A 25,399-nucleotide genomic window follows, 5' to 3' on the forward strand; every position below is an offset into this window, starting at 1 on the left:
AAGCAGTCATATAAATCATTCCTGAAATGTGTATGCTCAGAATTTTCTCATACACTTTTCAAACACAATTCTAAGGGGGCATGATTGTAAATAACTATCTGGAAATTAAATCTTTTAAGCCCCTAAATGGCATTTCTAAAAACATGAGACAATAGCATGTAATAGGACACACGGTGGAAAATTTTCTATCCAAAACTGTGGCAATGTGTGCACAAAATAATGGGAGCGGCTTACGGAACACAAAGAAGCTTTAATTGCCTACGTCAAACGAAATCTCATTTGTGGTTCGTCTTTTCAGCGTGTTATGTGCGACTTTCAAAGCAGTTTTCTGAGTTTGAGCAACGTTATCCCGTGTGCGTAGACAATTTCGGCTGGTGCCATCTTGGGTGCCAAAAAGTGAAAGCATCGTGGGGAAGGAGTTCTGATACTTAGATTCTTTTCATAGAGTTACTGCTCGTTCATCGAATGACTTTGCAGGTGTCAGCTTCTTTGTCAGTCAAGCGAAGGATCGGACTAGCTGGGTGGTTGCGAGACCATCTCCTAAGTATCTACAGAGGCATTGTGGGAGTTATCCTTATCGGGAGAAGGAAGGGGTCCTTGGCGAAGATCTAGAACCCTCTCCTTTCCCCTCCCCAATTTTGGATCAGGGCAGTTCTCACGGGATCTGTTTTACCTATTTCAACTTTCATGCAACCTCATTGGAGCAAAGAGGTTTGCTGTTTAAAGGAGGCTGAAAAGAACTGTTAAGGTTTTGTGGAAATACTTTGATTCTAAGCTTGAGGACCATGTCGTTATATGAGGTCCACTGGACACAAACATACACAGTGCTTGGGATAGTGACCTGCACGTGGCGGGTATGCAGGAAACATTTGAAAATTACTACCAGTCCATCAGACATTCTCAGAGGTGCGTTGTTAAGCCTGAGCGAGCTTCCAGGGCTGTGAAGGGACTGGCTATGTCCAAACACCATTTCTGCCATCGACTGGTTTATGTGACTCTGTGCAAGTTACGTAATTTTCAAAAAGCAGAACATCTGTAGATAACAATATGAGTCCACAGTCGCTCATCTACAATTCCAAAATCCAGAAGCTTTGAAAAATAGGTTTTCGTAAGTGAATTTGGAGGCAAAATCTGACCTGAATATAGATGAGACTATTAATAGTTTTATGTATCCTACTTAATGTGCTATGTGTCACTGAAGACATATTAGGTTACAAGCTGCTGCCCCAGATTCCACCAGGGAATTCTCTGCATCACAGGACTTTCCGTCGCGTTGGTCGTCCGGGTAGCTGACGCTGATTGGAGTTAAGAGAGCAAGAGGTTTATTGGGGATAACTCCTGTGAGACATAAAAGTGGGAGGGAGCAGGATCCCATAAGGAAGGCCTTCAGGACCTCTTGCAGAGCTGACAGCTGCAAAAGGACAGGAGGAGGAAGCAGGAGTGGGCAGAGAGAGCCTTAGACCACACTGCAGAGCGGAATGGGGAGTTCCGGAGCCAAGATGCCTGTTAGAGGGGGCTCGTGTTAGCAGAATCAGCCTGTCCATGCACCCTGCTGGGCCCAGTCCTTGGCTGGGGACTGACTGCCCAGGAAGAGCGTGGCCTTGGCTTGAAAGCTGAAGTGGAGGCTGGAGGCTGTCAGCTAACTAGAGCTGAACAGAAGTTTCTTTCTTCAACTGAGATCTGAGCGGTACAGCTCCACAATGACCACATAGTTTTTTTTTTAAACAGCTTTATTAATATATAATTTATGCACCATAAAATTTACTCAAGTGTACAGTTCAATGATTTTACTAAATGTATACAGTTGTACAACCAAAATCACAACCCAGTTTTAGACTATTTCCACCCACCACCCCAAAAGTTTGCTGACAATACCCACTCCTATCCCCAGTGGCAGGAAACCATTGATCTGTTTTCTGCCCCTATGCTTTCTTGTCTAGAAACTTTATCTTTATCTAAATGGAATCATACACTATGCAGTCCTTTGAGTCTGGCTTCTTCCATTTATCATGATTTGGGGATGATCCAAGTTGTTGCATATATCAGTATTTTGTTCTTTTTTGTGACTGAGTAGCAATCCACAGTATGGATGTACCACATTTTGTTTATCCATTTATCAGTTGATGGATTGCATCTAGTTTTTGGCTGTTGTGAATAACGTTGCTATGAACATTTGTCTACAAGTCCTTGTGTAGACACATGTTTTCATTTCTCTTGGGTACATACCTAGGAGTGAAGTTGCTGGGTCATATAGTAAGTGTATGCTTAATTTTTAAAGGAAATTGCCCAATGGGTTTCAGGGTGGCTGCATCACTTTGCAGTCACCAGCAACGTGTGAGGGTTCTAGTTTCTCCACATGCTGGTCAACTCTTGGTATTGCCAAAAGTGTTGGTTATGGCCATTCCAGAGGGTGTGTAGTGGTATCTCCTTGTGCTTTTAATTTGCATGTCTCTAATGACCAACCCTGAACATCTTGTCACGTGCTTATTAATCTGCATGTTCTTGTGTGAAGTATCTTCTGCTCATTCTTTATCTTATTAATGAATAGAAGTTCTTTACATAGACTAGATACAATTCCTTTATCAGATACATGGTTTGCTAATATTTTCTCCTAGTCTGTGGCTTGTCTTTTCATTTTCTTAATGGTTTCTTTTGAAGAGCAAAAATTTAACTTGAATAAATTGAGGTACAATTTTTTTTTTTATTAATTGTGCTTTCAGTGTCATATCTAAGAAATCTTTGTCTAACCTAAGGTCAGAAAGATTTCCTGCTATGTTTTCTTCTAGAATTTTTATAATTTTAGTTCTCACGTTAGGTCTCAGCTGGGAACAGTTTTACTCTCCAGGGGACTTTGGGAATAGCTGGAGACACTGTGGATTGTCACAAGTGGGTGGGGTACGCTACTGGCGTCTAATAAATAGGTAAAGGCCAGTGATGGTGCTAATAAACATACTACAACGCACAGAGCAGCCCCCCACAGCAAGGATTACCCATCCAAAATGTCAACAGTGCTGAGGCTGAGAAACCCTGAGGTAGCTTTCTGGTCCATTTCGAGTTAACTTCCTATATGATGTGAGGTAAAGATCTATATGCATTTTCTTGTCTTTTTGCATGTGAGGTAAGGATATAAGTGCACTTTTGTCTTATTTTTTTCTTTTTCCAGGACCATTTGTTTTAAAGACTATCCTACTGCACTGAATTGCCTTGGCACCTTTGTTGAAAATCAACTGACCATAAATATGAGGATTCATATCCAGATGCTCTATTCCGTTCCCTCGACCTATATTCGATCTTTACGCCAACACCGCACTTTTTTTTTTTTTTAAAGATTTTATTTTTTTCCTTTTTCTCTTCAAAGCCCCCCAGTACATAGTTGTATATTTTTCGTTGTGGGTCCTCTAGTTGTGGCATGTGGGACGCTGCCTCAGCGTGGCTTGATGAGCAGTGCCATGTCCGCGCCCAGGATTCGAACCAACGAAACACTGGGCCGCCTGCAGCGGAGTGCGCGAACTTAACCACTCAGCCACGGGGCCAGCCCCAACACCGCACTTCTTGATCACTGTAGTTTTACAGCCAGTTTTGCAATCAGGTAAATCCTCCAAGTTTGTTCTTTTCCTAAAAAATTGTTTTGTCTACTAGGGTTTCTTTGTATTTTCATCTGAATTTGAGCATCAGTTTTTCAAATTCTATAAAAAAGCACCCTGGGATTTTGATTATTACATTGAATCCAAGGATCAATTTGAGGAGAAATGCCATCTTATCAGTACTGAGTCTTCTAATCCACGAACTTGGTTTATTTCTCCATTTACTTAATTTCTCTCAGCAACATTTTCTAAGTTTTGGTATTCAGGTCCTATACTTCTTTTGTTAAATTTATTCCTATTAAGTTTATTTTTAGATGCCATTGTAAGTGGAATTGTGTCTTTAATTTTCTTTTTTCATTATTTATCGATAGTACAGAGAAATACAAGTCAGTTAGTTTTGCATATTGATTTTGTATCCTGTAATCTTACTAAACTTGCTTGTTCTATTTTTCCTTTGACACCTTATAATTTTCTACATATAGTGTCAGGTGATCTGAGAATAGTGTTATGTCTTTATTCCCCATCTGTATGCCTTTAATTCCTTTTTCTTGCCTTCTCTGGGTAGAATCTTCAATACAATGCTCAATAGAAATGGTGACAGCCACAATACGTTTCAAACCTTTTTAAAATACCAGAATTCTGAGGCACTTTTAGCCCTCCCTGTTTTGGGTAGGGGATGGCAGGCCTGCAGTAACTGACTTTTACGATGGTAGGGAGGATTAAATGAGGCAACACATACAAAATGCTTAGTGGAATGCCTGGCACAAATCAGTGTCTTCATCGAGTGCTGGCTTTTAGAAGGAGAATCCCGACTGGCCGCTGGCAGGCCAGCATCAGGAGACAGAACTCGGCACTGAGGACGCAGGCCTGGGTGGACAGACGGCCCGGGTGGACAGACGGCCTGGGTGGCACTCTACGGCTGATGCGGTGGTGGTGGTGGGAAGTCCTTTGTGGCTTGTCCCCAGCAGGAGTCGCCGGTTTCTCTCGGCCTCCTCAGGAGTTTTTGGTTGTGGGAGCTCTGCCAAGTCCCTGAACTTGAAAGTAGCCAAGCCTGGGGCACTTGTGGATATAGCACAATGGGGTTTCTAACGAGAAGAAAGGGACTCGGGCCTGCCGAGCTGCTCTGAGACTCAACTGCTGTCGGGGCAGGAGTATTAAACTCTATTAAACTAAGAGAAAACCCTTCATTGTTTCCACGTGCATTGCCACCTCCTTTCTCTAAGGTTTGTTCTAGCAGTTGGCTCATGATATTTGTTGAGTAGGAGTAACAGCTGAGATAAGTAACAGAGGAACAAGGCGGAGAGGGGACAGTGTCATGAGGAGGCCTTCATGGCACCTTCAACCTTGATGGGATTTAGCGTTTCTCTCCTTCAGAATGTGACCGGTTGGCAGGTGTATGGTTCAGCCCCACTGCCAGTTTCCTCTTGGGGACAGCATCAGGGCGCCCGATGGAGGCTGTGGCCTGTTGCTGGCGATGCTCTCCTCACCATAAACTGAGCTTTGAGAAGCAGAGCTACTCTGATGGCACTAATTATCAGTGACTGTGACTCCCACCCCTTCCTCATTAATTACCTTCAGAAGAGTCTCAGATACATAAAAAGTAACCCCAATAACTGATCTATGTCCTTCACGTCTAGTATGACATGTTAATAAAGATCTTAGGTTCTAACCAAGATACTTAGGCGGGTTCTTCAATTGTTCTCAGTAATAAAACAATTTAAATTAATACCCACTCTTTATTTAACAGTATGGTGCTTCAATGACAAAGGTTCTGTGACCTTTGAATTATGATCGTTACCAAGATACAAAGACGGCCCCAATAGGGCTGGTCAGCACTTCTCTGTAACACATTCAGACATCAGAAAGTCACACAAAGGAGCTTCTTTATGTAAAAACCACAACACACACAGGACAAACATGTGATGACATAAAAAGGCACCCTTTCTATGTCAGTTCCTCCTCTTCACAGTTTTGTTTCTCACTTGAATGTCTACAGACGACTTCGCGAGCTGTCTGCCGCAGCCACGTGTTGAGCGGCGCCCCATCATTGCAGTAATAGGTAGTTTTCAGAGGCACAGACCTTGTGCTGAGTGATCGAATCTAGAGAGAGAGAGAAGCAATTTAGTGTTTATGATGGCCAGCCCCACAGGAAAGCAAGAACCTTTAATATATACACAAAACCATATTTAAAAATTCTAAATGGTCTAGAATGCCTTGTCCAGATGTCCATATGTCCATATAGCACATGTGGCTATTTAAAATAAAACAAAATAATATAAAATGAAATAAAACAAAGAATTCAGTTCCTCAGTCACACAAGCCACATTTCAAGTGCTCAATAGCCACATGTCCTATTAGATAGAGCACACATAGGCCATTCCCACTATGGCAGAACGTTCTAGTAGACAGGGTGAATAAAGTTTGCTTTGTACCAAAGGGTATTCGCTGTAGCTAACTGACACAGGTCTCCCACGTCATGGACTGGCAGAGTATAAGTAAATACGTAAGAAAGTTTTAGTTATGACACCAACAATACATCCTAGGCTGTGTCACCCAATCTGCTGAGCGGAGAATTCTCTATGGAGTACAAAGTTAGTAAGCATACTTTCTAAAACTCAGGTCTTCATATTTTGGTAGAATAAGTTGGACTAGTCAGCTCTGAAGGCCTGTCAGTTTGAAACTCTATTATTTTATGAAATCACAAGAAGTCACCTGATCCAGGACAACCCTGGGTGCAGGTGAACAGGCCAGCACAGGTGCACACTGCAGCCAGCTTGAAGCAGCCCCTTAAACTCTTTCCTTCACGCTGGAAAGTTCACGGCTCCCAACCCTTCTTCTACTGTTAGGATGAAAGAGGAATGTAATGGGCTGTCTGCAATGACTGAACTACAAATTAAGTTTAATTTAACTTATTTACCATTATTATCCAGAGGCATGGATAAATTACAATTGAAGGACCTATGAAGTCATGATGATGAGCAATACAAGATGGAAAACTATGAAGGCTGTGAGGTACAAAGCAGAAATAATGGGTTTATTCCATGACTATAGGAAAAAAAAAAAAGAAAGAAAAAGAAAGAAAAACTGGCTCATCTTAGTAGTATCTCAAGATAGTTCCCAGAATGTAAGGGTAGCCCTCCCAACACAAATGTGCTCCACAGGGGGTCTGGGCTGGACCCTTTCTCTTCTTTTCTTTTTCAATATTGCTAGGATTTTGACTGCAAGGTTTTTTCCCCCAAAGAACTCTTTTTTCTCTCAACTTTTTTTTCTTTGCTTCAATTTTGTTAATATTTGGCATTATCTTTATTCTTTCTTTCCTCCTACATTCTTCTGTACAATTTGGTGCTTGAAGATGAATGAATATATAGTAACAAAGTTTAAGAAAAATTGGTTAAAAAAATAATTTAACCCAAAAAGTTTTTTCTCTTCCCGCAAATTGAGAAAAAGTTTCTTTTATTTTACTTGATTCCCCACACTGACGATGACATTTCTAGTGATGGGTATAAAATGTTGCCTCTTTATAATATTTCTCATTCTGAGTTGGATCTGAGCTGACCTTTTTGTTTTCAGTGAGGCTTGAGGACCACGCGTGGCTGACTGGGGACAGAGAAGAGTCTTTTATTTTCCAGTTTGCGCGCTTGCCTGTCACATGCTTTCTAACCCTCACATCACCGACAGTGCTCACATCCGTGACTGGAGTCCGGCTGGTGTAAATTGAACAAAGGGGCGCCCAGGGAGGCCGGTTAGGAAATTTCAAAGATAACCATCTGGGACCACTAGTGGACCGCGGAACACAACTAAAGGGAGAGCTTAGAAACGCACTTTCTGGGCTCACTCTTTCCACATCTTTTCAAGGCTCTAGCAGGCTAGCAGTTAATTGAAAAAAAAAAACCACTAGCGATATACCTTTTAAAAAGCCTAAACACACGAGATGTTGAAAGTATAAAATTCCACGAGTCAGTTTTAGTTCTCATTCCTTTCTATTCTGGTAGATTTCATCCGCTTTGAGAACAACTCAAAAACAAAAAATTCATCTTATTGTCTGAAATGGCATCTTAAAGTTCCGCAGTGGCTGTCTGAATGGTTGCCGAGCTCCTGGGCAGGCGGCCTCAGGGAGGATGAGAGTGGGTGGTGTCCTCAGGAGGGAAGCAGGCCCGCCTCCTGTTCTCCTTTCTCCCTGTCTTTCCATCCTCAGCAACGGGCCTCACCTCTTGGTGAGGGGTTCCTCATCTACGCAATGAAAATCTGGCCTGAGACGATCTTGAGGAACCCTGACAGTGTCTATTTAATCAAGAAAGCCTAAGGTCCGAGGCCTCCAGAGTGGCCTTGCTTTAACCAAACGCTGCCTCCAAGAGCATGCGTTTTTCTGGGCGGAGTTCCTTGTCCACCATCAGGGGAAACAACATTAGCATGCACAGGGCCCACATGTTATCAGAGATCTTTTTCCTGCAAACAGCGACATGGGGAGACATTCAAATCAAATGCTTTTTATAAGCTATAAGGAAATCATGCCGAGGCTAAACTTTTTTTTTTTGGCAACGTTGTTGAGAATATTACATTATGTTCCCACAATAGCATAAAATGTATGTCTTATCACTTCAACATAACCCAGACAATAAAAAGGCGCCTGAGACTGGAAATACGTCTTATGAGAAAGGCCAAACTAACCTTAAATGATAACACCAATGGGGGATGAAAAGAGTGAAGAGAAACGATTAGGGCACCGAAAGTGGTGGACTGGCGATGAATGGGACACGGGTGCAGAGCCCCCAGCCCCTGGCAGCTTTCACTTCTGGCGCCAAGCCACGTCAGAGCCCAGGGTCTTAGTTTCCTGATATGTAAAATGGGAATTCTATTCTATGGGCCTGCGGGGGGAAATGAAATTCCTGGAAAATGCTTTCAAATAGAGTATGCATTACCAATACCAGGTAAAGCTACATTCTGCTTCCTAGTGCCGGGAACTTGATTTCTGTTTTCCTGTTTATTTTCATAAAATTCAAGCGCCCGCAAGTGTTTTCTCTCTCAAAAGTCCCCATTTCTCCTTCTGGTTGAATGACTCATCAAGAATCTTGGCCTAAGGATCCTGCTGTTTCAGGGAAAATGGGCTCTGGGGAACGGATCGGGAACATAATCACGACGGTTCAAACAGCCTCGTTATAAGGCAGCCCGGCATAGATGAGATGCTCCGTGGAGCAAATGAGTAAGACAGGGCTTAAGTTTCACGTGGGGAGTCCCGTTGAGAGGTTTCGTAAGTTCACACCATTCTATGCCAGCGACATGAGGCGTCAGCCAAGGGAGCAGGCTGGTTGAATGCTAAATGGACTCCCCAGAGCTGTGTCTCTCCCAGAGAAAGAGCCAGAGGCTGGAAGAAATTCTTAGAACTAGAATAAGCACTTAGGCAGTTCTTTTAATATTCATAAACGTTGGGTCACTCTTTTCAAGATACACATGGTGAAGGAGAAAAGGCTTATGCGATGGATTATGGTGCCAGGATGTCAGAGGTCCTGGGGACAGAGACCTCTTCTTTTGGTGGTGTCCACTTTTCCCTGTGCCAAAAAAAAAAGAAAAAGAAAAAGAAAAAGGAACTTCTCAGATGTTTCTAATGGCTAAAAAGAAAAAATCTCTTGCTTGTCCGTCCCTTGTGATTTTACTATGTCTGCAAAAACAAAGACCCGATAAAATATAGGACTAAATAGGAAAGTACTAAAAAACCCTGGAATCTTTACTTTGGAAGGTAAATTGCAAATCTGAAAGTGATACGAGCTACTTTTAAGACTGTCCCTATAAATGAAATATGTTCCAACTGGAAGATCAGCCGCTGTGTGAGGTAGAGTCCCTGAGACTTAAGAGTACATTAGGTCCAGAGAAAATAGATGATTTGCCTCTAGTCAGAGAATAGCTAGTGGCAGAGGCTCGATGGGGCGGAGAACGCAATGCTCTGGACTGTATGTTTTGCAGGTCCGTGCACGTGTACAGAGACATAAAAATGAAATCTTTATTTGTACAAAGCTGGAGCTAGGGTATTGTAACTCAATTCAGAAAGAGAAGAATATAAACTAACAAATGTTTGAAAAACACATGTTCTAACACCTGAGTGACCAGGCTGAGAGGACGCAGTGCAGACAGGGGCAGTGGCCAGAGTCAGGAGGCTCGTCTTTCTGGTGAGGATTTCACCACGCGGAGAGCCAGAGATTCCAGAACACACAATACCCGGATGCTGCCAAGGGCACTCACAGATGGTGTAATCAATGACAAATCAGAAACAGGACATGAATTATGGGAGAGGAAAGAAACAGAAACTTGGGTCCACGGCTCCAGCTCTGAAACTCAAAGAATTCCAAAGGGCCTTGTGAAAATTAATCCCTGGGGGCAAGCAGGTAGATAGACACTTGCCTCCTAGAAAACCACCAAGCAGGAGAGCTGAGTGGCAAAACAATTGGAGGAATCGGGCAGGGGGCAGGACTGTGCACGATCTGTGCACAGAAATGCACGAGCGACAGGAAGGGGCCGGCAGAGTTCCCCAACCTGGAAATAATAAGAGCGCAGATCCAGACTTTGGCCCTCTGCACAGTACACGACTGGCAAACTTTGAAAAGAGCGGTTGTTGATATGCGCTGTTGATATCAATCAGGTGCACAGTTCCGTTAGCTGAATGAGATGTTTTTTTTAAAAGCACAATTCTGGTCTCCAGTCGGTGTCATTTTGATACATGCGCTTTTTAAAAAACAAAACAAGAACCTCTGTTTCAGAACATAGGATGTTTTGAAGGTTATATTCTTGGCATTTAGAAAAGAGTAAACAGCCTCTTGGCTTTTGGACTGTAGCTAAAATCGCAGGGGTTTTTTTTTTGAAATTAGTTTCCAGGGAAAAGATAAATTACTCTGCACCAGATGGTAAAAAAAATTACTTTTGTTTGCCATACTTTTAAAATATATCAGAGGATGACCATCGTTCATTTAAACGACACTCATAAAATGTCTGTAGTTATGTATGAATGCAACTTGGACAAACACGGCATCTACTTATCTGTTGAAGGATAATGTCTAGGAAGCGGTGAGGAAAGCCAGAAGTTTGGGATTTAGAGACAAGGGGTGGCAAATAGGAGGAAGACTGAAAAAGAAACCTGGGGCGGAAAGAGGGAGAGAAAGAATGCACTTCTCCAGGCCCAAGAAGCCAGGTAAGGCTCGTGGCCAAAGGTGCTGAAACTGGAGTAATTCACTTTTATGGGTTGAATTATGCCCCCCATAATGCATATGTTGAAGCCCCACCCCCCAGGACCACCGACTATGACTGTCTTTGGAAATTGGGACTTTAAAAGGTAATTAAAATGAGGTCATTAGGGAAGGCCCCAGTCCACTATGACTGTTGTCCTTATAAGAAGAGGAGGTTAGGACACAGACACACACAGATGGATGGCCATCTACACGCCCGCTTGTCACCACAGCGTCAGCCTCCAGCCTCCTGGAGATCAGGGCTTATCTCTGCCACCGCTTGCCCTGCAGAATCCAGAGGAGCATTTGACACAATGTCCACTGAATTGATGCCCGATGTGTACATTACATTCACATTATGCTTACTTTTCTTTTCTTTTTTTTTCTGAGGAAGATTAGCCCTGAGCTAACATCTGCCGCCAATCCTCCTGTTTTTGCTGAGGAAGACTGGCCCTGAGCTAACATCCGTGCCTATCTTTGTCTACTTTATATGTGGGACACCTGCCACAGCATGGCTTGACAAGTGGTGTGTAGGTCCGCACTCAGGATCCAAACTGGCGAACCCCGGGCTGCCAAAACAGAACATGCAAACTTTACCACTGCGCCACTGGGCCGACCCCACAGTACGCTTACTTTTTGAAATAAAAGCTGGAGCTCCTAATGTACTAAAGGCAACCACTCTGAGCATGTGGACAAATGAGTTATCAGGAGAGCTGCATGTGAGGAAGGAGTGAGGGAGCCTGGGTGGCGGGTCTTGGCAGCTGGGCGCTCGCTGCCACCCCTGGAAGCAGAGTGAGGCAGGCCCTTGGGGAGAGACAGTGTACGAGCTGCAGATGGATGGCCTGTGCCGTGGCTTTAAGATTTGGGGCCCCTTTGGGTAGACTGGGTCTTTCACACACGCTAGTGGGGTAAAGTCTTATAGGAGCTCGTTTGTCGTCATTAACTACACTCCCACTGACAGTAAAAAGCAGGAATGTCTAGGTTGGCCTGTGACATGTAATAATTACAGGACTCTGGTAAAGCAGAGGTGTGGACACTCAGAGCTTGATCCAAAGGCCCCAGGCTGCATGGAAGGAGCGGTGGGCATGATGCTTCTCCCTGGGGAAACCTGTCCATGTGACTGGGACCCCAGAACAGTGGCTCTAAAGGGACCTTCAAGGGCTACTGCAATCAGAAGGCGCCTTCTCCATCCACCTCCACGTGTCCCCTGCAGGACCCACGGTTGTTCCTGGGCGGAGATTCCTACCTAAGATCCACGCTTCCGACAGATACTTGATTGTTGCCTTCCTCTTTCGTCGGGAGGGTCCGATGAAGATGCTGGCTTGGTGAGGGACACGCGTGATCCGGCCCCCACACAGGAGGACCAGTTCCCACAGCTTGGCTCTGGGGGGGTTGCTGGCCGGGGTGATGAACATCATCGGCTGATCGGCAAACAAGGTTCCCTGGTAGTGTCCTGCGGACAAGTGGCGCTCCAGGCGGCACAGCTGTCGGGCAAAGACAGCGGGAGGGTTAGCAGCAGTGCTGAACCGTTTATTTTATTCAGAAAAGGTTGACAGTGAAGCTCACTCCCTTTTGGGAAAAAGAGCAGAACCTAAGGTTGCCTAGTCTTGGATGAATTTTGAATTCTGAGGATCCAGGGGAGATAATGACATTTAACAATAATGACAGATAATGAGCAGCTAAAATGGACATTTCCTGAAGCAGCCTACAAGTGAAACTCCAAGCAAACAAATGTATCAGCAAAAATGTTTAGGCCTTTGAATTATTACAAATTCTAACCCCAAAATATTGAGAATTCATCAGCTGTTCCATGGAGCGCGGAGAGCCGCATCTGCGCTCTGCGAACCCTGTGGAGGTGACGCAGGAGCGCAAAGACGCCAGCCGACTGTGCTTGAGTAGGTGCTGTCGTGAATGGTGGTTCTATCCGTGGTGCTCCAGGGCTCCCGGCAGCAAACGACTTTCACAGGACCTCAGCAATGCTCCAAACCCAGCTGCACAGTTTCCCCAGGCAAAGAGAGGATGGGGCAGAACAAAGCAGAATTCCTACAGCTGTTCCCCAGGACAGCAGGTAGGGGCAGGGGGCGTCCAGAGGTCACTTCAGTGAGTCACTGTGGAAATGGTGATGGGGAGAATCTAGACAGTGGGAAACGCTGCAGAAACAGGGATGTTAAACTGCGCTTTTTTTCTGATACAGTTGTGGTCGTCTGGCTCACCCAAGGGACAGTGGGGAGGCCTGGTTATTCTAAACACACATTTCACTAATTATAAGGACTTCTTTTCAAGTTAAACACCCGCTGGGAGATGTTGAAGGTTAACTGCCATCCACATTTTGAGTATTTTAATCCGCTTATTTCCCTGAGGATTGAGTTGAGCGTTTGAGATCAGTGGCTCAGAGAAATTAGGGATTTTGAGGAAGTATGTGGGAAAAGAGATCAAGGTGCTTCTCAGAGGAGGGTGCCCTGGGGGAGGGGGTCGTGGAGGGAACCGCTCATCAGCAGAGGGTGGCAGACTGCCCGTCACGCAGAAGGGCTGACCGAGGAGATGGGAAGCAGGAAAGAATACATTCTTCAGTCCACATCTCTGGCGAAATCAGAGAAAGAATGAATTGTTCTTCTACTGGGTTTTCATACTACTTTTGTTTTTAAGAAAAGAAGATCCTACTACGAAAAAAATAGCTCCAACATTAATGGAATTAACCCAATAAACTTAAATATGGCCATGGAGTTAATTCTCTTTCCTCATTGCTGGTTTTGAATTTTGCAACGTAAGGCATCGCAGGTGAACGCTTTCACCTGATTGGGTGGGTGGCAGCGGGATCCTGAAGATGCACTAATGATTCTCCTCGCGTGGTGACTTTATTACTGTTTTTAGTTACTTCCGCTACCCGCCTGAGATAGGAGTGGAAAGGCTTTCACTTAATTTTGCAAATGAAGACAGTGAGGCAGAAGCCTGCCAAAAGATCTGCTTTGGCTAAATGATGAGTCAAGCTGGAAGGAAAAAACCCACAATCTACAAACTCAGTGAATTGCCAGACCATGTTGCAGTGAAACTGGAGATCAAGAAAGACTCTTACTAAGGTTGGATATAATCATATATTTAAAAAACGAGTTATAAAAGTGGTTGATAATTGAAACAATATAGAAGGACATAAAGTAAAAGGTGAATTTTCCTATGTTGGACACTGCTGTCTGTTACTCAAACCTGCTCTTGTCTTTCCCTCCTTGATGGCATGGCCTGTCTTTTTCTGTGGGCTAACCTCTGCAGGGCCACGTGTTCAAGGCAGGAGCCCCTTCCCAGCCCAAGGGGAAGACTCAGGATTGGTCCAAGCTAATCACAGGGATCTCATTTCCCTTGCAAAGGACTGGGGCAGACATGAGCTGCACCCGACCCTGGCCAATGGGACCTGAGACTAAGTCTGCTGGGGGGCGGCTCTTTCTCACTAATATAAACTAATGCAGAAGCAAAAACATGTCTCTGATTTGCTGGACTCTGTCATGCCAACACAGGATACACGGAGCCACCTGAGGCCCCAGGACACACTTAAAATGGCCAAGTGGGGCAATGGGAAGGCCCGGATACTAGATAACGTTTCTAAGTCACAGGAGTGATGGAACAAGGAATTGTCCTTCCTTTGTCCTTTTAATGTCAGAGGGGAAAAAAAAAAGTTAATTCTTTAAGCTACTTTTTTGTCGAGATTTTTGTTTCCAGAAGCCCAAAGCATCCAGATGCCTCAGTTCTCACGTCCCCCGCCACTTACCAGAGGTAACCCCTATGAAGAGTTTGTGTGTATTTTTCTAAACTCTGTGCAGTGGCCACACACACATATTTAGGATACAGTTTTTCTTAACAAGGAAAAGTGGGATCAAGGATATTTATTGGTATATGGATAAGCAGTAAATCAAATCTGTTTTTAATCCAGTAGAAAAGGACAAATGTAAACATTTCAAATGTTTCAAAAGTGACTTCAGTAGCTAATTTCTTTGATTCTTCATTTTTCTTCCTCCCACATTAATTGAATGCTTACTGTCTGCCAGGCACGTGCAAGGTGCTGGGGAAGCAAAGATGATTAAGAAACAGTCCCTGACCTCAGTTTAAAGCACGCAATACAAAAGTCAACAAATGAAAATGCTTCCTTTTATTTATTTATTCAGCTTGAAATCAGAGGAGGCAAAGAATTACAAAGATCTGATTCTTCACTTAAAATAATTGAGACTATGTGCATGTTGACTTTCCAGTCCTAAGTAAAATAATTTCTGGGAAAGCGTAACCAAGATTTAGGTTACTTAAAATTAAAAGCTAATTTGGGAATTTATCCTACAAATACACTCTATATAAGGGCATGCATGGATAGGAATGCGTTGTCATAGAAACAAAGACGATTGGCAGGTTTTATTCATATTATACATATAATAAGACACATGATTCTGCTTATTACTGAGCTTTAGTTAAACTCGTTCTAGTAAGCGGAAGGTCTTAAGGATACTCTCCCAATACTCCCCGAGGACAGCCCGTACTTATTGTTCATCTCAGGCCCCCCAGCACGTCCACGTCTCAGGGCCTTGTGCTGTTGATATCATCTGTAAACACAAGTACCAATGCAGCCTTACCCTTGGAGACCATACTCTGCCTCTGAAGGCACCGACTGCCCGACGTGCCTTAAGAATTCCGACCGTGGCTAGTCAACTTTCCTCTCTAGCAGAGCACCATTTTGTCCCCACTGGTACATTTTTAAAAATAAATTGAAATTATAAGGCTGCAAGCAGCACAAAAAGTTAGCAGAGTGTCTGAGAATGCTGAGCGTGCTGGATGGTGCCCTCTGACTGTACCACCAGCAGGCCTTATCTCAAAGGGATGCATTTTACTTCGAGATCGAGGAGAAAAACTTCAGAAGCATAACTTTTAAGGTCAACTTGCTGTTGATTATTTTCATTGTCTTCTCAATCCTTATTGTAACAGCAATTCTCAGCAATTTGCTCTAAATCCTAATTTCATTTCAAACTTTTCAAACACACGTACACACTGGTGCCAATTGCCAGAGAAAGGCACCTGGGTGGAGCACGTGGGCCTTATGACGGGGCGGTGGAGGGCCCAGGAGTAGACTGCAGGGGTGACGGTGGTGTGTTATTTCTCTTCTTTACTCAAAGACGACCTCAGAGATAACCAGCTTTACCCGTACCGACCTAGAAGTTTCTAGCTAAAAATAGCTAAAAGGTAATTTTAAAAAATCATAACTCTCAAAAAGGTATGAAATGAACACTTAAGATGTGTTCATTGTTTTTAACTCTGACAGATGCTGTAACAGGTTCAAAGGAGAATCAAAGAACACATTTATAGATAGGAATATTGAAATGAACTTGAAATGGACCAAACAAACATTGGCTTTTCTGTCGGGGAGGAGGCTATTCCCTCCACCAGACAGAATTCATTTCATGTCCACAGAGAAGAATCGTTTGCGTTGCCAGCAAGTCTTTACAACTCTCCGAGTTGTGAACTAGCTCAAAGGCAACGAAAGCTGGGATCAGATAGCCTGGGAGGGTGTGTGCGGTCTAAGAAATGGGAGTTTTCCAATGACGAACAACTTTTCCCTACAGAGCCCAGGAAGTCTGCTGTTTAAAAGAAAGCCTGGAAGAAAAGAGGATTAAGTGGAGTTTACTGACTGCTGGGCTTAATTCGCCTCCAGATTAAACAGGGCAGTCAGTAGTCAGGGTGAATGTTGGGTGGAGTCCAGAAGAGTTCCCGCTTTTCTCTGTGAATGGCGACAGAACGTGATCATTATATATATACACACACGTATGGATGGATGTGTAAGTATGCACATTTATGTACTTATATAAGACAAGGAGGCCACTGATGGAAGGCAGAAATCTTTCCCTGCCCTGAGTTCTTCATTTGAACCCTTGGTCGTAAAGGATTGGGACATTACTGAAGGGTCGAAGTTAGTTAAGGCCAAAGAGACATTAACTTTGCTTTATAAGGTGTTGCCTTTGCATTTGTGTCCTCATCAAGAAATCTACACTGATTTAACAGGTTGTAGCTCAGATCGTTCCAGTCTACTTACAAAGCCGTCAGTCAAGGGGGACCATGCTGTTCACAAAGCTGGGCAGAGCAGCATTCCCCGGAGTGCTTCTAGTCTCAGTGACTCCCAGTTATTTATCCCTGACCAGGAGCAAGCCCACAGGGGAGGGTGTGGACGGTTCACTTACCCCACCGCGGGTGTTAGATTTCAATGAGCGAACCTGCTTTTCCCTCCAGGAAGAGCTCACCTTGACTGTTCCTCTTTGGCTCACTGACAGTTTCCAGAGGTACTTATGAGCCGTACACCTCACTAGGAATTCTCAGAGCCAACTAGTCCACAATTGACAAGCCTGGAGCTCAGGGCGCCTGCTTCCTTTCAGTTCACCTGAGATCACACACCAGTAAACAGTAGTGTCAGATTCTGAATGGAGGGGAGTGCGCCCCCAAGTCCTGCCCTTTGCATAACTCACACGGTCTCTGCTCCTCACAGGCAACAGAGGGAGAGCAACACCCCTCCCCACATCGTACCCACCAAATGAGGTAATGCGGTGCCTTTTCAGTTCTAAGACGCCCTTCTCACATTCTAGCGATGATAATATAAGGATGGGTCTCAGTGCATGGCTGGTTGTAGTTTAATTGGCCAAAGAGACCACATACTTCCTTAATTTGTGCCTTGGTTTTTTTCAATTCCCCCTGTTTAGGAGGGAATTTTTTCAATTCCTCCCCAAGACGACACCTGACTGGAGTGATGGTCCATTTTATGTGTCAACTAGACGAGGCTAAGGGATGCCTAAGAGAGCCGGTAAAACATAATTTCTGGGTGTGTCAGTGAGGGGCTCTCGGGAACATCTAATCCTCTGAGGGCCCGAAGAGAACAGAAAGGTGAAGGAAGGTCAAATCCCCTCTGTCTGCTCAAGCTGGGACATCCATCTTCTCCCGCCCTCAGACATCAGAGCTCCTGCTTCTCTGGGCTTTGGATCAGCCCTGAACGGCACCACCGGTTTTCCTGGGTCTCCAGCTGACAGTCCACAGATCGTGGGGCTTCTCACCTCTAGAATCGCGTGAGTGGATTCCTATAATAAGTCTCCTCTTGTATATCTATGTACCCTATCAGTTCTGCTTCTCTGGAGAGCCCTGACTAGTACAACTGCGTCACGAGGGAGGAGTGGAGTGAGCCAGGCAGAAAAGGGACGGACAGCAGGTGACATAGTGGCATTCCTGCCAGACAAGACAATGAGTTCAGGTGGGGAGGGTGGTTCTATGATCCTTTTTAAAAAAATAAGTAGATGAAAGGTAAATATATAGCTAAAATAGCTGAAAATTCCTACCATGAGAAGAGGTGGTTCCTTCGCTCCCACCTGCCACCCACACTGTGAGGTCCCTTCTCAGGGTCCTCTGCAGGGGGCCGAGTCAGTTAAAGTGCTCCAGCAGGTGTGGGCAGCCAGGCAGGGAAGGGAACCGTACCCCTGTGTTCCCTTTGGCCTCGCACTCTGCTGCTGACCCCAGAGATGCAGCACAAGAGAGGACAGGAGGCGAGAAAGGGGCTTTAGTTCAACTATAACTTCCGGCTAATGGGGATTCTGTGGAAGACGGCACAGAACGTCGGACGGGGGAGGATCTTGGAGAGCATCTCAACCACGGCTCAAATTTTACAGACAAAACTGAGGCTCAGGAAGACGAAGTTCCTTATCTGGCATTACCTGGCACCACAGAGATCCTGGAAAAGCTTTCCTGTGCTTCCTAAGATGTGAAATCCTCTTACCATTGCCTGCCACCCTGCAGCTCAGGGCTGAGCTACAGAATCAGTGTTCTCGGTGCCCACAGCTCCCCTGGCAGGAGGAATACCTGTTCATTCTTTTGTCAGTTCATTATTTAATTCACTCACTCATTCGTCTGGGTATCAGGCTAAGCTCCGAAAAGACAAAAATGGGAGGACACAGAGATTGCTTTTCCAGGACTTTCTAGAAATTCCAGGATAACAAGACATGTCATTTCACGGGATGGGAAATGAGAGCCTGAGTAGACTTTGCAGCAGGGGCATCTGACTTGGAGAGTGAGGAGAAGGTTTGCTCAGTGAAAAGCACTGGAGGGCACCACAGGTAAAAGGTGTGCGTGCAATCACACACGCTTGCTCAAACAGTTCAGGATCACTGGGGGGTGACGTGTGAGGGAGGCAGGGCTTGGCAGGTGGTCCCAATAACAAGAGCTACTTTTTAAAAGCATTTTAAGTAGGTCCCAAGGTGATGAGGCTGACCAAGCAGGCCCCAGAGTAATCATGATCACATGGTATGTAGTTAACGAGGAGCCACCAAAACCTCGAACAGGAGATGAGGTCACGAAACCCACGCGTTAGGAAGAGCACGCTGCAGACAACAAGGAGGGGTTGAGATCAGAAACAGGAAGACCCGAAGGAATGGACTGCAATAAATTCAACAGGAAGTGAAGAAGGGCAGGGCACGGCGAGGGGAGAGGAAGTGGATCAGGATGGAACGAGAGGGCAAATTCACCAGGATCCCGGCGTGTGTAACGGGGGAGGTTAGCGCCGTTAACAGAGCCATGCACCGCCTTTATAGGAAAGCTCAGCCACTGAGGTTTTAGTTTCCAATAAATAATACCTCTCTTTTCTCTCAGATTCAACACTAACTGGGAGATAGATACAGGTATCAAAATCACTATTGTCATTCATCAAGCTGACCGGAGATGTGGGCCCTAGACCTATGGTCATGTGAGTTTGCTGACACCCCCATGATGATTTAGGAGGAGGAACCACAAAGTCACAGCAGGCACTGGACCAAGTGCCCCCTCCATGGCAGGGGCAAGCCCAGAGCAGATGAGCTGGAACACTTTCCTCAGGAAGGCGGGCAGATCTGAAACAGACGCAGAGGGGCTGAGTCAGGATGCCCAGCTCCTTCTGGCAAACTCTCCAGTTTACGAGCGGGTTTTCCTCTCTCGGGAGGTGTGAGTGAGGGGAGGACGCCCAAGACCAGGGGAACAGGAGGCGCCTCTCTAATGTCAACTTGAGAATGCAAGTACCTGAAGCACAGTGACTGGAAGTGGATCCTATCATAAGTCACTTGAGGGGCTCAGACTGGGGTGAAATCCTTAGCACTTGGGGCAACATCTCAGAAAACAGATCCTGGTGTGAACCCCTTCAACAGAGAAGACGGCAGACCTAGAGCAACTGTTTGGAAACACAAGATAGAACTAGAAGTTTCACCTTCGGAAAATGTCATTGCCTACCCTTGGCCACGTGGGATGGATTGAGTCTATCAAAGGTAGAATGAATTGGCTGTCATCAGAACTGAAGAGAAACATGAATGATGTCTAAGGTCCTGGGAAGTTAAAAAAAAAAGGAAATAGAAATAGAATACACTTTTAACTATTTTGACATTCACCTTATGCCCATAAAAATAAAAAAGACAAAGACTTCAAATGAGGGATACATAAAGACCCCCAAAACCCCTCAGTCTTACTGTCCTTCCTCTCATCTCCTGACCATTTTATTTCCGGGCTCACTGTCACTCTCCATCACCTCTCCTGTCCTCATGCTTGGAAATTTAAAAAGACACATAGGTGATCCTCCAAACACCTGTCCTCTCCATTCCTCAGACCCCTCTTTCCTGACGAGCTTGTTCTCTACCCGCCTAATGCTCAGCCCCCAGGGGTCGCAGAATTTCATACGTCCCAGGCCCACATCACCACCCCCCATCTTTCTAGCCCATTTTCTAGAAGTCTGCGGGAGCCTCTGTAAGTTGATACTACCACCTTCTCACTTCCACCCCCAGGGAGCCCTCTCTCCCCTCCAAAACCACTCCCAAGTCCATGGTCAATCTCTTGATGGCTGTTGACAGCTCTCTGGTCTCCAGCATTTCATTCCTCCTCACACCCAGCCAATGACGCCGTTTCACTTGACTGATTCCCCGCAGCAGAGCAGCTGTCACTGTAGATGGACCACCCCTGCTACAGTCGAACCCCCACTGTACACCAAGGGGCCCTCTCCCCTACTGAGGACTGGTTCCACCAATTCTCCCTCTCTCCTGATTGTTAAGCTGTGCTTACTGTATTCACACTGGCATACAAAACACCATTATTTCTCCTGTCGTTCCCCTGTTCTCCACTTCCCCTGGCAGGCACAGCCCCACATCTTTGTGTCCCTCTGTAGCATAACTCCTTGAAAGAGTGGTCCATGCTCCTGCCTCTCATCCTTCTCGCTTACATCCACTGTGATGGGCTTTTGCTCCCATCACGCCCATGGAACCGCCCCTGTCATGTCACTGAGGACCTCACACCGCTGATGCCAATGGGTGATTCTCAGACCTCACCTCATGGGAACCATCAAGACCTGGGACACAGATGACCCCTCCCCGTTCCTCAGTTGCTCAGCTCCTAGGACCCCACCCTCCCCTAATTTCTTCCACCTCCCTACCTGCTGCTGTTTTGGGTCTTTCTCTCCTTCCTGACTCTTGATGCCCAAGTGCCACAGGACTCAGTCTGTGGTCCTTCTCTTTCTACACTCACTCCTTGGTGACCTCATCCAGCATCAGGACCCCAAAGAGCCACTGTGCGCCGATGACTCCCACATTTTATCTCTAGTTCAGACCTCTTTCCAGAATCCCAGGTCCAGCTGCCTTCTTGACAGTCCCCTCAGATATCGATAGGCCTCTCAGACCCAATCCTGGCTTTCCTCCTCCTCTCTCAACTTGCACCACCCGCAGCCTTCTCCACCTCCAATTTTGGCCATTCCATCCTTCCAGGTGGCCAGCCCCCAAAAACGAGGTCAGTCTGATTTCCCACTTCCTCTCATTCCTCCCATCTCGCCTAGAAGGAAATCTGGTCAGCTCACCTTCAAAATACGTGGACGAGGACCACTCTCAGCGCTGGGCACCCCAGTCCAAGCCAAGCCAGCATTACCCCACACTCAACTGGACTCCCTACTTCTAAATTTGAACTGCTCACAGACTCTTCTCAACAGGGTGAGAATTTTAAAAACGTCAGTCGGATCATGTCACCTGTCTGTTCAAGACACTGGCAATCTCATTTCATTCAGAAAAAAAGCTGAAGCCCTTGCCATGGACAACATGGCAATGCCTCTCACTCCCCTCTTAGCATGTTCCTCCTTGCTCACTCCATTCCCCCTGGCCTCCCTGCTCTTCCTGACCACATGCCTCAGGGCCTTTGCACTAACTTTCCTCTCTGCCTGGGATGTCCTTTCTTCAGATGTCCATGCAGCTAGTTCTCTCACCTCCTTTATGTATTAACTCAGCTCTCACCATTTCAAGGAGGCCTGCCCTAACCAGCCTACTCAGAATCCCAATGCCCTCCTGACCATCAGCAACCTTGACACCCTTAACCTACTCTACTTCTTCTCTTACCACACATTTTACCACCTTCTATCATAGAATTTACTTCCTCACGGTTTATTTTCTGTTCCTCCTGCGAATCCAAGGGCAGGAATCCTTGTTTTGTTCAAGGCTATATCTCTGCACCTAGAACAGTGCCTGGCACACAGCAGGTGCTCAGTTATGTGTGTTGATCGATGAATTTATTGAGTGATGTGGAGTGTTGAGCTCAGGAGACTGAAGAGATTACATAGTCTGGTTTGAGGAAAGCTTCTACTCTAGTAAGAAGAGAAACTTACCCCCCGGGGGAATCAGGGCAGCAGTGACAAGACAAGAAGGATTTCAAAAACAGGGGGCAGAGATCAGGGTAGGTGGGAGCCTGGGAGAAAGCGCCACGGGGTGGCAGTGGCTTCAGCCACCTGAAGGAGGAGTGGGACGTGGAAAGGCACAGCGAGGTGATCTAGTGGATGGTGAGGCCATCAGGCCAAATGGAAGAAAGCACCCCCACTGGGAGCAATAGGGGAAAGAGAGGACCAGGCAGAGGCCAGGCCAGCCGAGGAAGGGCAGGGGGTGCTGGAGCAGGTCCTCAGCTGGGGTGAGGGTGGAGGGGGAGGGTCAGGGTTTCGGGAGACTAGAGCAGACACTGCAGAGGATGCATCAAATAGGGCAGGTTCTGATGCTGGAAGAGCCAAGAGTGGGTAAGGATCTAGACTGGCGGGGTCACAGAGGGGATGGAGAAAGGGTAGTAAGTCTAAGGCAGATCTTAAAAGACAAGATATGGATGACTGACGGCCAGCATGTAGAGGAGGAAGAGAAGGGAAACTTCAGAGTAATGCTCTCACCAAGGACATCAGAGGAGAGGTGATTTGCTGGGAGCACTGGGCTGGCTGAGGGGGAGCTGGTGTGGCAGGTGGGAGGATGCAGGCTCCATTCTGGAAATGAATCGGATGGAGACCCATGTCACCAAATCAAGCAGTGTGAGGTACCGTCCTAAAAGATGAATCCGGAAGTCACTTGAACAGAGGTGAAAACTAAAGCCAGGAGAAGATGGATTCCTTTCTCACTCAACATGCAGTTCAAAAGTTCCCAAGTTTGGGGGCCAGCCCGGTGGCATAGTGGTTAAGTTCGTGTGCTCTGCTTTGGTGGCCCAGGCTTTGCAGGTTTGGATCCTGGGGGCAGACATGTTCACTGCTCATCAAGCCATGCTGAGGTGGTGTCCCACATACAAAACAGAGGAAGACAGGCATAGATGTGAGCTCAGCGACAATCTTCCTCACCAAAAAAAAGTTCCAAGTTTGGATGTTGTATTTTGAAGCACTGTTAGTAAAACACTCTTTGAAAGAGCTCAAGAGGAGTTTTTGTAAGAAAAATCAACATCTCATCTTCTTAGATTTGAGGAAGTGGGCTAAAAGACACATCACCTTAGGAATGTATGAAATGGTTTTGTTTCATCAACTCCTGGCCTTGGAGACCCACGGGCTATGGGAAAGTTGAGTGATAACAAACTTCTAAATCCTTCCTTCTGTCGGCAGCGAGTTTAGAGGCCTGCACTTTCTAAGCAGAATGATATTATGGGTTTTCATCATGAGGAAAGGAAAAGTCTTTAACAAGGGAGCTGAAAAGAAAGAAGACGGATGCTTTCCTTTCTCTGGGCAATTTTGTCATCACTGAGAGAAAACAGATTTGAGAAGATGATGACTTTGACCAAATGCTGCACCGGAAAGTTTGCAAAGACCAGCTAACTGCCCCAAACTCTGGGATGGCTGGAGCACAGAGGGAAGACTTAGGGTAAGTTACGAAAGGGTATTCGAACCAGCAACCAAGACCACGGCTGGAAAAGGTCAAGAAAAAGTTAAAAATCATGAATAAAGACACCGAATTACAACACGGACTTTCTTTGTTTAAACAACCATAGCTGGTGTTCCCAAACTTTCTGACTCTCAGGGACTCTGAGGGCAGAGCCCACAGCAGCCCCTGTCAGAGCGAATTTCCTGTCAGTTCTCGCTTTGCCCTTCTGCTCTGTAATAGATCTGCGTGTTTTACTATTAACATGTTTTAAATTACTTATCAATAAGTAAACACATCACACAAGAAAGATCAGGGCACTCACAGCTCAGTTTAAGGAGTACAGTTGGAGTAACATCTAAAAATAGTACATTTTTAAAAGCTGCTTGCATTTAGAATGAAATACTCTCGCAATAAAAGGGATTATTTGGGTCCAACTTTTTCATTCTACTGATAAGCAAACCAAGCCAGAGAGAAGTTAGGTGCAGGAGGCCACACAGAGAGTAAAACAAAATGGGGCTGTATCAGAGGAAGCCAGGATCTCTGTTAAGAGTTTTGACTTCAAATTCCCACATACCTACTAGGGGCTGGGTGCTAGGGAGGAAGACGATGAGGATAAAACATGGAAGCCCCCTGTGGAGAAAAGAGAACCCTCGTGCACGGCTGGTGGGAATGTAAACTGGTGCAGCCATGATGCAAAACAGGATGGAGGTGCCTCAAAAAATTAAAAATAGAACTACCATATGATCCAGCTTGGCTACTTCTGGGTTATTTATCTGAAGGAAACAAAAACACTAACTTGAAAAGATATACGCACCTCCGCGTTCACTGCAGCATTATTTACAAGCCAAGATATGGAAATAAGCTAAGTGTCCGTCGACGAATGACTGGCTAACAAAGATGTGGTACATACACACAATGGAATATTACTCAGCTGTGAGAATGGAGGATATCCTGCCATTTACAACAGCATGGATGGACCTTGAAAGCACTGCTAAGTGAGCTCAGTCACACAAAGAGAGACAAATACCATATGATCTCACTTACATGTGGAACCTAAAAAAGTCAAACTTGTAAAAACAAAACTAGATAAAATGGCAGTTACCAGGGGCTGGGGGTGGAGGTATGGACAGACGTGGTTTTAGGGAACAAACTTACAGCAAGTAGTAAGTAAGCCCTAGAGATATAATGCATAGTACAGGGAGTACAGACAGCAAGACTGCAGTAGAATCGTCAAACTTACTAAGAGACTAGAACTTAATTATTCCAACTACTAAAAAGAAAAGATAATTATGGAAAATGATAGAGGTGCTAATTATTGTTACAATGGCAATCATATTACAATATATAAATGTATCAAATTAACATGTTGTTCACCTTAAATTTATACAATGCTATGTGTCAGATACACTTCAATTGAAAAAATAACAAAACCACAAACCATGGATGCTCCCTCCAGTCAACT

At 45.4% G+C, this 25,399-nt stretch overlaps 1 protein-coding gene across 13 annotated transcripts in view; it reads right to left on the reverse strand.

The window, feature by feature from the left end:
* Window positions 1-5,300: 5,300 nt before the first annotated feature.
* The window catches only part of MCPH1 (microcephalin 1), a 234,027-nt gene continuing 213,928 nt past the window's right edge, over window positions 5,301-25,399 (reverse strand). For 7 of the 13 annotated variants that reach the window (XM_070253454.1, XM_070253449.1, XM_023630485.2 and 4 more), the window contains exons 13-14: window positions 12,042-12,279; window positions 5,301-5,684 (exon numbers count right to left, since the gene is read on the reverse strand). In XM_070253454.1, the coding sequence (XP_070109555.1) occupies window positions 5,629-5,684; window positions 12,042-12,279 (294 nt within the window). In that variant the 3' untranslated portion in view covers window positions 5,301-5,628. The remainder of the gene's footprint in view (window positions 5,685-12,041; window positions 12,280-25,399) is intronic. The other 6 variants (XM_070253456.1, XM_070253458.1, XM_070253457.1 and 3 more) reach the window with 1 other exon arrangement.

Source organism: Equus caballus, chromosome 27, assembly GCF_041296265.1.
Source record: "Equus caballus isolate H_3958 breed thoroughbred chromosome 27, TB-T2T, whole genome shotgun sequence".
NCBI classification, from domain to species: Eukaryota; Metazoa; Chordata; class Mammalia; order Perissodactyla; family Equidae; genus Equus; species Equus caballus.